The sequence below is a fragment of the Cimex lectularius genome, unplaced genomic scaffold (assembly GCF_000648675.2).
Source record: "Cimex lectularius strain Harlan isolate CLEC.00 unplaced genomic scaffold, Clec_2.1 scaffold77, whole genome shotgun sequence".
Lineage (NCBI taxonomy): Eukaryota > Metazoa > Arthropoda > Insecta > Hemiptera > Cimicidae > Cimex > Cimex lectularius.
This window is the reverse complement of record NW_019392836.1, coordinates 835,376-848,687: the sequence shown is the minus strand read 5'-3', so window position 1 is coordinate 848,687 and position 13,312 is coordinate 835,376. Positions and strand designations below refer to the sequence as shown.

The following is a 13,312-nucleotide window of genomic DNA, read 5'->3' as shown; positions in this document are numbered from 1 at the left end:
ACGTACAAATGAAAGCTTTATTTATTTTTGTATGAATTTATTTTAGTCAACGGAAAAAAAGGTGCTTACAATATAGCCAACAATTAGACATATCTTCACAGATATTTTATCTGTAGATTCACTTATTTTGCGTAATTTTAATGTCAGTTTTAGAAATTAAATCAATATTGAATCAATATATTTTTTCTTGCAAAAAAAAACAATTATTTAAAATATAAAAGCATTTATATTTTATAAAATATAAAAATATAAAACATAAATAAATTATATTAAATAAAATAAAGTAAAAAACAAATAAAAAGTTTAAAAAAAAAATAAAATAAAATATAATTTATTTACAAAATGCTTTCACATTAACATTAATAATGAAAATGTATTAATGATTAAAAACAGGTGTGATTCGAAGGTTATAAAGTTGAATAATTCCTGTCATGACAAAATTTTTTAAACATTTTCTTTACATATTTTATATATTGATTTAATTTTTGTATTTAAAAATTTCGAAGGACCAACGTTAAGAAAACAAAAGTCGAGTTAGATTAAACCCGTTCTACTGAACTGCGCTGACGGTTAGTATTCGCCAGGTTGAAGGCGCTGTCAACCAAAAGACTATTTTTAACAAAATAATTATCTCAAGTGAAAAAAAAGTGTATGCAATTTTATTTTTGTTAAACCGTTTGTATAGACAAACACTTTTACCATCACGTTTGACAAAATATTAGATTAGATTGTCTACATTTTATTTATTTACCTATATTCTTTTAAACGTTTATCACATTATTATGAACAACATGCTGACACTCACTGAATATTTGCCAGTGTTACATAGTACCAGTCGTAATAGAGAAGAATATCGAATAATCAATACTTATAAATAAGACAACAAAAATTTCACATCATAACAAAACTTCTTTTTACTTGCATTCATAGAGGTAAAAAGTATAAATTTTGCCTTTACAACAATGAGAAATAATTTGTTTTAGGAATTGTGGGTGGTTCTGATACTTTTTGTACATTGTTCAATTGATTTATCATTTCTGGTTCTTTTAATTTCGCTTGTTGCAACTTATTTTTTTCAAGTTCGTTTTAAATATTGGTGACTGTCAATTAAAAAGTACATGATCTTTGTTTGGCGCCTAGTTTTAGCAATAGGAAATGTAAGGTTAGTTTTTTGAAAAAAAATTAACATTTGTGTGTTAGATTGTTTGTTCGTTGTGTGTCTTGTAAAAGTTGGCCGTCGTGACACCCCTGGCGGGTACCTGGAGAAAAGGCTGTCTTCGATCTGTGACCTTCCCACGAAACTTGCGTATGACCCCCGGCGTCACGGGATACGAAGGATCGGACAATAGAAGCGTAAAGCGGGATCCCGCGAATGCGTGATTAGTGGCAGATGGAACTGGGTAGTGAATCGGTTGCTCCTATTCGAGTGCGCTGTGCACGCAGGTGTAGGCAATGTGCTCGATTGGCGGCTTTTACCGTAGGCAGTCTCCTCTAGGGGGTGATTTTCCACTTTAAACGAAACCGCGGCCGGAGCGGATCCGGAAGTTTCTACGCTGGGGAAGCCTCAATACTCTGAAAGATAGAGTGGCCTTTTCTATTTTGCGCGCGGCATACGGTTCGATGCTTAATGCGGACCCGACCTCTCGGAATGGGCAAGCGGGAGGCGATGTTGTCTTGGCCCCTCGGTACTGGGCTGACTCTACACCAATGCTGCAGTAGTAACACACTTCTGTCGTATGGGGAGGTGCGTCAGCTCTCATCTTCTGAATCGAAACTTCCGATAAGGCCGGAAGGCTAGATGCGGACGTTAAAGATCCTTATTGTCCTTTTAAGGACGATCGAGTATATGGGAAAGCAAGGTCTTGTAAAAGCAAATAAAAATCTTGGCCATGATATACTTCATGCACACCTTTTAATCAGCTGAGAGCTGTGGCAATCAAGGAGAAGACGGACGCTTGATTATATCCATAGCCAATCCTTTGGACCGTTTTGACAGTCAAAAACGGGTTAAAAACATGGCCTAAAACCGTGTTGGTACGGCCGGCTGACATCTTGAGTTGGCATTTCTAGCGTGTTAGAACGCCCAAATCCAATTGGGCATGCTCCCGACAGTTTACTGATGGTTTGAATGCGTATTGGAACAAACCTTATGATGTGTAGATGTCTAAATCACCCAGAGGTTCACGGCTGGTGGTGTGATGAGCCATGATGCCAACACGGTTTAAATAGACTCTCTTCTTTTCTATTTTGGTTTTATTATTGAGAGAGAGAGAGAGAGAGAGAGAGAGAGAGTGATAGACGTTCCCAAAGTGTTAGCCGTTTCGAACTTACCGTGTCTCTTAATGTCGTAAGTGAAAATTAAAATAACGAAAACGTTATCATTTCATAAAGAGATTACCTGGGGATCCGTGATATATTAATCGTTCTAACCGCTGGCAATGAATCATGCCCCACCCTGAGGATTTGTTTCCTGCTTTGATAATTTTCCATCCGTTGAATTTTACTCGTTTTCCTTCGGGGGCCAGTCACCTTTGGTTTGTTTGACTATTCCGCCTAGGAAACGGCCTGTCTCGCTCTAAAAATAAATCTTTCTGTCGATTCTGCAAAGAAATTTTTTTCTGTGGGTTTTGTTTGATATACAACCATAGAAAACGTATTTTTTAATATGTCTTATTTGTAGAATTTAAACTGTTAAATTATTATAACAACGAAACTCTATTTTCTTAAATAGCCAGCGTGTCAAAGAGTAATTTTTATGTTTCATTAAATAATAACCTCTTATGAAAGATTGAAAATTGAAATAAAAAAACAAAGATTGCATTTTTTGCTTTTTAGCAACTTTTAGGAGCCGGTTTTACCCACGAGTCGCGGAAGTTGCTCAGTCATGAATAATTAACAATAACCGCAATTTTTAAAAGTTTCAAACAATAAGTGTTAAGAAATTATCATTTCAGTTAGCGGTAGTCGGAGAGTAAACTGTTTTCAAAATGATTTGTCAGCAGATTGATCAAAGGGATATTTGGGTTGAGGTTCTTTTACCTTGTAAAATTTTCCTGTTTATTTCTTGCCTTGTAATTTTAGTCTTAACACAATAATTCTATTTTAAGAGGGTCTATTTTATAATAAAGAAGCACCCATGACAACATACGTACATTCACTGAGGCTTTCGGCCATACTCTGACAATTTTTTTAAAGGACTGTCTTACAAGAAGAAAATATTTCAATAATCATTTTAGGCTTGTGAGTTAAATTTTCGACGAAAAATGGTAAACTTGTGTCAGCAAACAGCACACAAAAGACCGCATGTGGTGAAATGCAATAAAAACATGTATGGCAAGCAAAAACAGCGAGAACAGACGGACCAGGATAATCGGAAACGATCATACTTCAAAAGTAGAGGATGCCATTATGCTCTGATTATAAACTAATAACTGTTGATTTGAATAATACTGTGAATTTTTTGTTAGGCTGTAAGCTTTTTCTTTCCTGATAAGTTTGGCCATACTTAGTGGATACCAGCATGTTGTTTCTTCGGCCTAATATTACAGAAAAATACCTTATGAAATCACATAACCAAAATCTGTTTAAAAAAATTACAACACCACTTCAATCGAAACCTTTAAGCAAGAGCTCAACGAAATGCTTTTCAAGAAAAAGAAAGAGTGTCCTTCGACCTCTTCATTTTCCAACAAATATATAGAGTAACGACAATTTTCCCTATGAGAGTGAAGGTGGAAAAGCCACATTCTCGGAAGAACTGGTGCCTTGACGTCCCAGGCGCTCTTTGCAAACAGAACCAACCAGCAAACTACAAAGGCTGCGATGTATATCAGCAGATAAAATGACGTACGTCCGCTTGTCCTCATGTCCAAAAACATCTAAAAATCTAACAGAGCGGTTCTTTCGAATCCGACAAGGAACGGATTGCTACGAATCTTTTTGGCAGCGGGAATACCTCATACCAGTGTGCTCAGACCTTGCGTCTTTTGCCGATGGCACAGCTGTTCTATCCTCTGACTTCAATCCTGCGGTCACCTCCGAAGAACTGCAGATCACGTGCCATCATATGTATAGCAGGTTGGTGCAGATAATGGAAAATAATGATAAATGATGGGGCGTCGGTGGCCGCAACGGTTTAGGCGTTGACATGGCGCTCATCACTGGAAGTAAAGGACCCGGGTTCGAATGCAGGGCCGACATACTTAAGATAAATAACGCAAATACGTCTTTGTCACATTTATACTCCAAAGAAAACCTCCTTTCTATAATAATAATAATAATAAATAATAATAATAATATTGACTACTTCGTCTCCTCCATATAAATATGTACATGTATGTATCCTCAAATTACATGTTGTAATTAGAAATTGCAGATTGTAATAAAATATTAAATAAATTTTAAAAACTGTTGAATTGGATAAAAATGTAAATTTTGGTTAAGTTGTAAGTTTGTTTCTTTCTGTTAAGTTTGGCCATACTGAGTGGATGTCAGAACGTTGTTCTTTGGCCTAGTATTTCAGACAAATGCAATCACATAACAAGAATGTATAAAAAATTTGAAAAAGTATCATGACTATGACACAAAAAGCAGGTGATAAAATGAGAAAAACTTTTATGACAAGCAAAACCAGCTAGAATAAACGGACCAGGATGTTCAAAAACGATCATATTTCAATTTATTTAAGTTAGAATAAGTCATTAAGCTCAGATTATAAACTAACAGTTAAAGTAGGTTAATTAAATAATACTTTGAAATTATTGTTTGGTTCCCGCCCCGAGGAATATCGAGTACTCTGGGGGAGTGAAAGTGACCAGACCTCTATGTTTCTATCGAGTGTTGTGTTTGTGTTAATTTATCGTAATGAATGTAATTTATTAGCGTGAAAGGAAGGGGTTTCTTATAACCCTGGCCCGAGGAATATCAAGTACTCTGGGGTGAGTGTATGACGTCTGGAGAGTAAAAGTAATTTATTAGCGTGAAAGGAAGGGGTTGCTTATAACCCCGCCCCGAGGAATATCGAATACTCTGGGGGAATGAATGTGACCAGACATCTATGTTTGTGGTTATGTATATATATGTATTGTATATTTTGTTTTTATTCTGTATTTGACAACCTGAGGTACAAACGAGAGACTAGCATTCTAGAATATCAACGTAGTATATATCTGAAATCAGAAAGTCAGTAACCAGATCGAGACGCTCAAATGGCTGCAGTTTAAAACAAAATATGCGCGAAAGAAAAGAAAAAGATGAAAAACACGCAGAGGGCCGGCGATGACCTCAGCTGTTTGTCGGCCCATAAACTACCCACTTATATATATTGTTTGGTTATATTTTTTTTCATTAAGTTTGGCCGTAATGAATGCATACTGTTCTTCTTATGTTGGCTTATAATTTCAGACAAGCATCTATACAATCACATACGAGAATATATAAAAAATTGAGAAACAACGATGACTACAATTCAAAAGGACAGAAGATAGTGAAATGCTAAAAAATAGATGCATGCTCGGCTAAACCAGCGAGAACAGGCAGAGCAGGGTGATCGAAGAAAGATGTTAATGTAAGGATATGACATTAAGCTCAAATTAACTAACATCTATAATAGACCATTTTTACTATTTAATATTGAATTACTTGATAGAGACGTAAAATTTTGTGTTTTTCATTTACGTTTGACCATTGGGTGAATGCCAGCATGTTATTCTTGGGCCTATTGCTTTTCTGGGCTCGAACAATATTATCCAAGCAATCAGGAAACCAGAATCTACAAAGGAATCGAGACGCAATCTTGACTACGAGACAAAAGGCAAGATGGTGAAATAAACACAATAAACAGGTATGGCAAGCAAAACCAGCGAGATTAGGTGGACCAAGAAGTTCAGAAACGATCATACTTATTATTTTTTTTAAATTAGAATAAGTCGTTAAATACAGATTGTAAACTAATATCTAACAATCAGCTATTGTTAAATTGCCCGAACCATGCCAGGTTCAACCATAGTGATTCAAAAGTTGATCGTTTGTTTTAAGCAGTTTTAATTTTTTTATGTTGAATGTTTGTTTTATATTTTGTTTTATTTATTAGTCAATTACACTGATTGGCCAAGCCGTGACTTAGGTAAGTTGAAATATTGTTAGAAATCGCTAGATTTATTTAATACCGTTCCTAAATTTTAGATTTAACTATTTTATCAGTATTCTTGATTGTAACTTTTTTAAATGTTTATCATATTAATTGAATTTATCTTTAGTCAGAGAAAGGTGCTGTAAAGGTTGTTATAAAAGAAGGCGAAATTTTGTTTCAACAAAAAACAATTTTTATTGGTTTAACTGATGAGGGGTCAATGGTATCCGGTTGGGTGGAATTTAGTACCAGTTGCCACAGCCGACTCCCATACCAGTAGCGTAGCCAACACCGCAAGTGGGGGCAGTGGTGCAGCAGGTGGTCCTTCCGCAGCCGACACCGTTGTATCCGAGACCGACTCCTCCGAGAGTTCCGTATCCGGCACCGTTGTATCCGAGACCGACTCCTCCGAGAGTTCCGCATCCGACACCGTTGTATCCGAGACCGACTCCTCCGAGGTTTCCGTATCCGACACCGTTGTATCCGAGGCCGACTCCTCCGAGGCCGACTCCTCCGAGGCCGACACCTCCGAGGGTGCCGCAGGTCGGGGTGCTGGTGCAGCAGGTGGTCTTAGCGACACCGCAAGTTCCACATGGAGTAGCGGTAGCCTATAGATTTACAAGAAAAATGTCAAACTTTCGAGAAAAAATTAAACAATTCAATAAAACTATATAACTGATTTATATAAAATAGTAATTGTGTTTTAATATGTTTTTACCTCGAAAGCAACAAGAGCCACAACGGCGAAGAAGATGATTCCCTTGAACATTTTTGATTTGTTAGTGTTCTCTAGTTTTCAGAGACGAACTGTACCTTCCGCTTGCTCCTCTCTGTTTTTATATTGAAAGAGATGAGAGCAATACTTAGCGATAGCTCACGTAGCCCGCCCGGCAACACGTTCATCCGTTGTCTTAGACCCGCACTATCCAGATTTGGGCCTGCTTTCACCGCGAATTCAGCGGTTTTTTCTTATATTTTTCTTTGTGAAATTATTATTTAGCAGCCAACCCGTGGGAATATCGGCTTGTAGCAGATTGCAGAAAGCGACGAAAGTGATAAATGATTGTATGGGAAGATTTGTAAAGGAAAGAAGTTTAAAACACGAAATCGACTCAAGTTATAATGTGGGATTAATAATATTCAAAATTTCCGTAAACTGAAGCCAAAATATGAAATGTCAAAATTATTCTAATAATAATTAGAGTTGTACTTAGCTATTACAATACATTTCAATGTATACAATTATTTCAAACACCTTTTCCTGTTTTCGTCTATACTAACATGGTGTACATCTAGTAGAAAAATTTGTCTGAGTTTCATCAATGGTTCAGTAATTTTCCTGTCTGATTCACCAGCACTACAAAACGTGTTCTAATCCAAGGGCAATGTACTGCAGTTTACAAAAGATTTACAACTATAAAGATCATCTGGTAAATAGAAGAAGAAAGAATTTCGATCCTATTCATGAAATGGTAGCTGGCGAACCAAATAGTAAAATGGGATGATGGTCTTACAAGGAACCGAAGAAAAACTTGTCACGCTGGACGATGTTTAGCACAATATCAAGAACTAGAACTAAAACAATACTCCATTTTATTAAAGGTTATTTTCATTATTACTAGAACAGGTGAAACATGCTGACATTTGCAGAAAGTTCAACACTCATCTAAAGAAAAGAGCGGACATAGTTGTAGTTAGAGAACCAAAAAGTAAAATGAGAAGCTATAAGATTTTTGAGGGAAACTTCGAGTGAGATTGACAGATGGTAAGTAGTTTGGAGAATTTTCTGAGAATTCTTTTTGATTTTGAAAGCTTGCATTCGTTGGATGTTAGATGGCTTGGTGGTACCTGCAGTTCCGCTCCGTTGGTTGAAGTAATGTTTTGTACAGAGTTAGTTTGTTCTTTATTGTCAAGTTTGATTCCAGTTCTTTAAGTTATCGTAGATGTCAAAATCGTCTGTTTAGTTCTTGTCGCTTCAGTCTTGTCTGTATTTTTTTATTGTTGACGTACAAACGTAGGCAAGGCTGTTTGTTTTGCACCATTCTTCAATGAGCTAAAGATATTCCTGGATATTGTACGTGGCTTGAATAGGATTGGAATTGGGAGATGAAATAGCAGTACCATCCGCAAAGATTGTAAGGGTGGAGATGTATCGGCAGATCAGCAGTATAAATTGAAAATAGGATGGGACCAAGAATGTTCCCTTGTGGGACGCCGGCCTGGATCGGTCTGACTTCGGAAGACTCATCTGACACTGAAGCAGCATTCGGTTAGATAGGATTTTAGGATTTGGTAATAAGGAGTGGGTTAGAAGTGCTAGTTTGAAGAGGACTCCCGGGTGCTAGAAACAGTCAAAATCTTGGGATATGTCTAGGAATGCATCTGAAGCAGAGGAAATAATGTCAATATTCCTATTAGGCTTTTTAAAAGGAGTCTTTCAAAAACTTTGGACATTCCTGGGAGAATGATGGCAGGCCTGTATATTGACTATAAAATAAACTCAGAAGATGGTTTTCCAACAAAACGTGGAGATACTTTGTGAAGCTGAAAGATAAAAGCACAATGTCAAGAACTAAGAAAAGTAAGAGGATTTATTTTCAATTAGAGTTCTTTTTTTTATACACACTAAAATGGATTAAAGCAGGAAACAAATTCTGATTCTCATTCCCTAAATTCCCTATTCAAGAAACTCTTTTGGCAAAAGCCAGTAAAAACAGTTGCAGTAGGAAGATCAGAAACTAAAAAGAGAAGAGACAATTTTTCAAGCTGCAGAGAAAAGCACAATGTCCAAAAATAAGGAAAGCAAAAGGATTTATTTTTAATTAGAGCTTATTTATTTATTCACAGAAAAATGAACTAGAGAAGGAAACAAATGCTTAAATTCGAGGAAGATCCATTCATGTAAAGTTAATATGATTGGAGATTGGTCAGAGCATAAATCAAATTTTGGTCATCATTAATGAAATTAGGTGAGAGTTTTTTGATTAAAAAAATTAACAGATCAGGTATTTTATTATTATCTGTTGGCCAATAAATTTGCTTAGGTGCAGAATGATAGTTGCATCCCATCATATCGATCGCTTTTCGTACTTCTTTTCCTTTTTTAGTATTTAATCTTGACCCACAGTCAAAATGCTTAGCATTAAAGTCGCCACCAGCAACCCTTTCTCTCACTGATTTTTTCAAGAAATAGTAATTTTTTTCGGGGTTGCAACAGCGGTCAGATCAACCCTTGGTGACTAGGTGTTTCTAAGATCAGACCAATATCCACATCATAGGAAAGTAAAAGAAGCTTCCAATTTGTGTTTTCTGTTTAGGACCCCATTTGCGTTCCATTACTATTTTCAATATTTCTTTTTTCATTTTGAACTTTTGAAGTATGTACTTGAAGCATCGAGTCTGGTCAGTCTTTGTGAAATTGATTCGAAAAGACACCATCAGGTGTCGATTCGTCAGTCTTTTTAGTTGTAGCCAATTGAACAATTGTTAATCCTTCTTCCAATTTTCCATTAATAACATCTTGATAACTGAAATTTGTTTTGATTTAAATGATTTCAGTTTTACTACCCGTGTTCTACCCTTGATATAAGACTGTGCCAATTTAACAAATTGCTAAATAATGCTTGGTGCTTAAAAGTCTGTTTAAACCTGAAAGCCAATGTGTAAAGTGGATAAAATATAATTTTGGTAGCAAAGTAGGTTGCCGGTAACAGAACCCCCGGAAATGAAGCCTTGCTGATCTGGAATAATGTCAGAATTAAAATCACGTGATAAATAATGGCAAACAATAGTATCAAGAATTTTTGGGAAGTAGGAATGCAAAGAATGGACTTACAATTGGAAATACACAATTTAATATACCAGAAAAGAAAACATAATAGAACAAAAATGTAAAGAGAAACCTTTCAAAACTAAATTTTTATTACATAACATAGATTAAAAACTAAATTTCGTTTTATACCAAATATCCAGAAGAAAAGGAATTTAAGCTCTAAAAGATGGTTGATGCATGCGATTTTATTTAGAGCCACAGAATTGGGTCAAATGTACTGACTCTTACACAAAATGAAAAAAAAGAGAGAAAATGGAGAGGTTAATCAAAGAAGAGCGGTTACAGGAAACAAGAGAGAGAGAGAGAGAGAGAGAGAGAGAGAGAGAGTGATAAAAGGGAGGAGAAAAAAGGAAAAGTGGTTACAGGAAATAGGTAAGACAGAGTGATAGTTTGTGGGTGGGTGTCTTTGTTTGTTTGTGTGTATGACTGAATGAATATTGTTTTATTTACAGTAGCAGAATTTGGTCTGAATTGACCACTCTTACAACCACCGACGACTTAAATTCTGAGAGCCAGAGAGAGATAAAAAAGGGAGTTGCAAAATAGATAGAAGGGTTCCAGGAGAAAGACAGGTGAGAGAGATTGATAGATAGTAGATAGATAAAAAAGGGAGTTATAAAGCAGATAGAAGGGTTCCAGGAGAAAGACAGTTGAGAGAGATTGACAGATATATAGTAGAGAGGGAGAGAGAGAAAGAGAGAAGGAAGAGAGATAGAAAGTGAAACAGAGAAATAAACAAACAGAGAAATAAACAAACAGAGAAATATAGAAAGAGAGAAGGAGAGAGAGAAGGAAGAGAGATAGAAAGTGAAACAGAGAAATATAGAAAGAGAGAGAGAGAGAGAGAGAGAGAGAGAGAGAGAGAGAGAAAGGGAAAGAGAGAAAGTGAAGCAGAGAATAAAGAAAGAGGGATAGAGAGAGTGGAAGAGAGAATGAATGAATACGTGAGGTGGTTTTATTTAGGGTTGCAAAATTTAGGCAAATACTGACCAACCTTACATTCAATGGCAGAGAGAGAGGGGGGGAGAGAGACGTAGAAAGGTTAAGATGATATGAAATGACCAAACCACAGGTTTATCAAACATACTGACTTACCAATAAAACCCTTATTAAATAATACAATTCACACTTTAACATAACAAATTGGCAAGATACTCAGTTAAAGATAAGGATCACCACGATAAGAAAATTGTTGACAGATAAAAAATATATAAAACAAGGTTAAAATAACCGTTAGGATCATTGACAACTTATTTTAATACAAATATATCTATAGCAAAAGTAAAACATTCATCAAACTATTTCTTGAATTTGTTTTTTCCATTTTCTATCTAATGATAATGACAATAGAACCATCATGTTTGTATGATGTACCAGCAGGTAAACAGAGATATGTGTAGATTATGTGTGCATTTTGAACGTAATAATCACTAAATAAAAATTGCTTTAAAATTATTGATTTCTTAAAACTAATTAAATAAATAGTTCAAATTACTCTGATCACCTTAAGTTTAAATTAAAGTCGTTAAATAATTAAATGATTATTATTATTTATGGCTGGAATATGGTTAACAGAAGTATGCATTTTAAATTATTATTATATTTTAGAAAGTTCAATAGTACTTAATAAATTTAAAGCCAAACGAACCTACACAGCCGATTTAGTCTTGAACTTATTTGCAAACCGAATTGAAAAAAATGTTATTTAAACACCGGGCGATGAACCAGGCAATTTCCCAGCTATCTAATCGTACATACAATATTTTCTCTAAACAAAAACCGTTTAAGGCCAGCAGATATTTATCTCTGTTTCTTAGCCCAGGCCTACGTATTTTTTAATGAGATTAATTCATCCTTCGGTCCATTCATGTGGGAAGTATACGTATGATTTATTTTAACCGTTTGCTCGCCGATCTTCTATTCAGTACTTTTTGCCGTGTAATCTATTCGATTCTTGGAGACAAATGAAATGGCCACGGAGAGCTTTCGAGAAGATATACTTCCGATTGACCAATTAACATTTTTCAAGTAATTTATGAAAGGTTTTGGTTAAGATAAAAAAAGCCAATTGAAAAATGGCAAACAGGAGGGAAAATTCGAGAGGTCAGGTTGAGATGGGAAGTTAGTGTCTGAGCGGATCGAAGTCTCGATAGCACAAGTGGTAGAGCAGCGGCGTATTTAGCCAAAGGTCATGGGTTCGAATCCCGCTAGAATCCCAATACTTAGGGATACCCAATACTACTTAGGGATTAATTAATTGAAAAGAATTTATTTGGTCAATCGGACCACGAAACCCTACAGATTTAATAAGCAAAAAGAAGTAACTTTACTGAAGCTCTCCATGGCCATTTCATTTGTCGGCGATAATCAAATAGATTACACGACATTTGAAAAATGGCAAAAAGGAGGTAAAATTCAAAAGGTGGGTTGAGATGGGAAGTTGGTGTCCGAGTCACGATAACTCAAGTGGTAGAGCAGCGGCGTATTTAGCCGAAGGTCGTGGGTTCGAATCCCGCTCGTGACACTGACTTTTATATCTTAACCAATACCTTACTTAAAGATTAATTAAATGAAAAGAATTTATTTGGTCAATCAGACCACGAAACCTAATGGAAGTAATATTAGCGTTAATAATTAATAAATAATAAGTAACACAATATTCTCAGATAATAATGGATAACTTACAATATTAAAAGTACGTCACAATATTAAAAGTAAAATATTATGTTTGGTGTTTAGTGGCCGTTAGTTAATGATTATTTAAAATTTCAGGATCATCTTCAGATCTCAATAAAGATCAAAACATTGGCACGATAAAGAAAACGTTTTTCTAAAACCTACGTCACATCAGATGCATCTCACGATCTCCAAATAATCGTAAAACATAATGATAGCTGTTTTGTATATATATACATATACACGTATGTAATCAAACGAGAGGTGTGTACTTGTGGTTATAGACACAGAATGGCACAACACAGACAGAAAGGACTAAATTTGGCAACTATATAGGGCTCATCAACGAGGATATGATCTATTTTTTGATCCAAGTTAAACTACACCCATAATATGGGTTGCCAAGAAGATTTGTTACTAAATGGATTATATCATTGTAGTCAAGCAGTGCATTCTTTGATTTTTCACTCTCCAGTCCATGCGTAAACTGCAATGAGGGATGATATGAATTAAAAGCATGAAGGATATCCACCAATTGAGATCTCTTAATAATGACGAATCCACATATTTCTTACCTAATTGAATATCAAAATCAAAACTTAGGTGGTTCCAATCCAGAAGATCATTCATGATCAAGTCTGCAAGAATAGGTAAGAGGCTCTCTTCCATCGCAA

General features: G+C 35.6%; 1 protein-coding gene across 1 annotated transcript; it reads right to left on the bottom strand.

Moving 5' to 3' along the window:
• Positions 1 to 6,300: 6,300 nt before the first annotated feature.
• Positions 6,301 to 6,961, bottom strand: LOC106669600 (acanthoscurrin-2-like). Its single transcript, XM_014399181.2, has 2 exons — positions 6,849 to 6,961; positions 6,301 to 6,738 (listed from the first exon to the last, which is right to left on the bottom strand). The coding sequence occupies exons 1-2, from the start codon at positions 6,897 to 6,899 to the stop codon at positions 6,373 to 6,375; spliced, it is 417 nt and encodes a 138-aa protein (XP_014254667.1). The 5' UTR covers positions 6,900 to 6,961; the 3' UTR covers positions 6,301 to 6,372.
• Between the last annotated feature and the right edge of the window lie 6,351 nt (positions 6,962 to 13,312).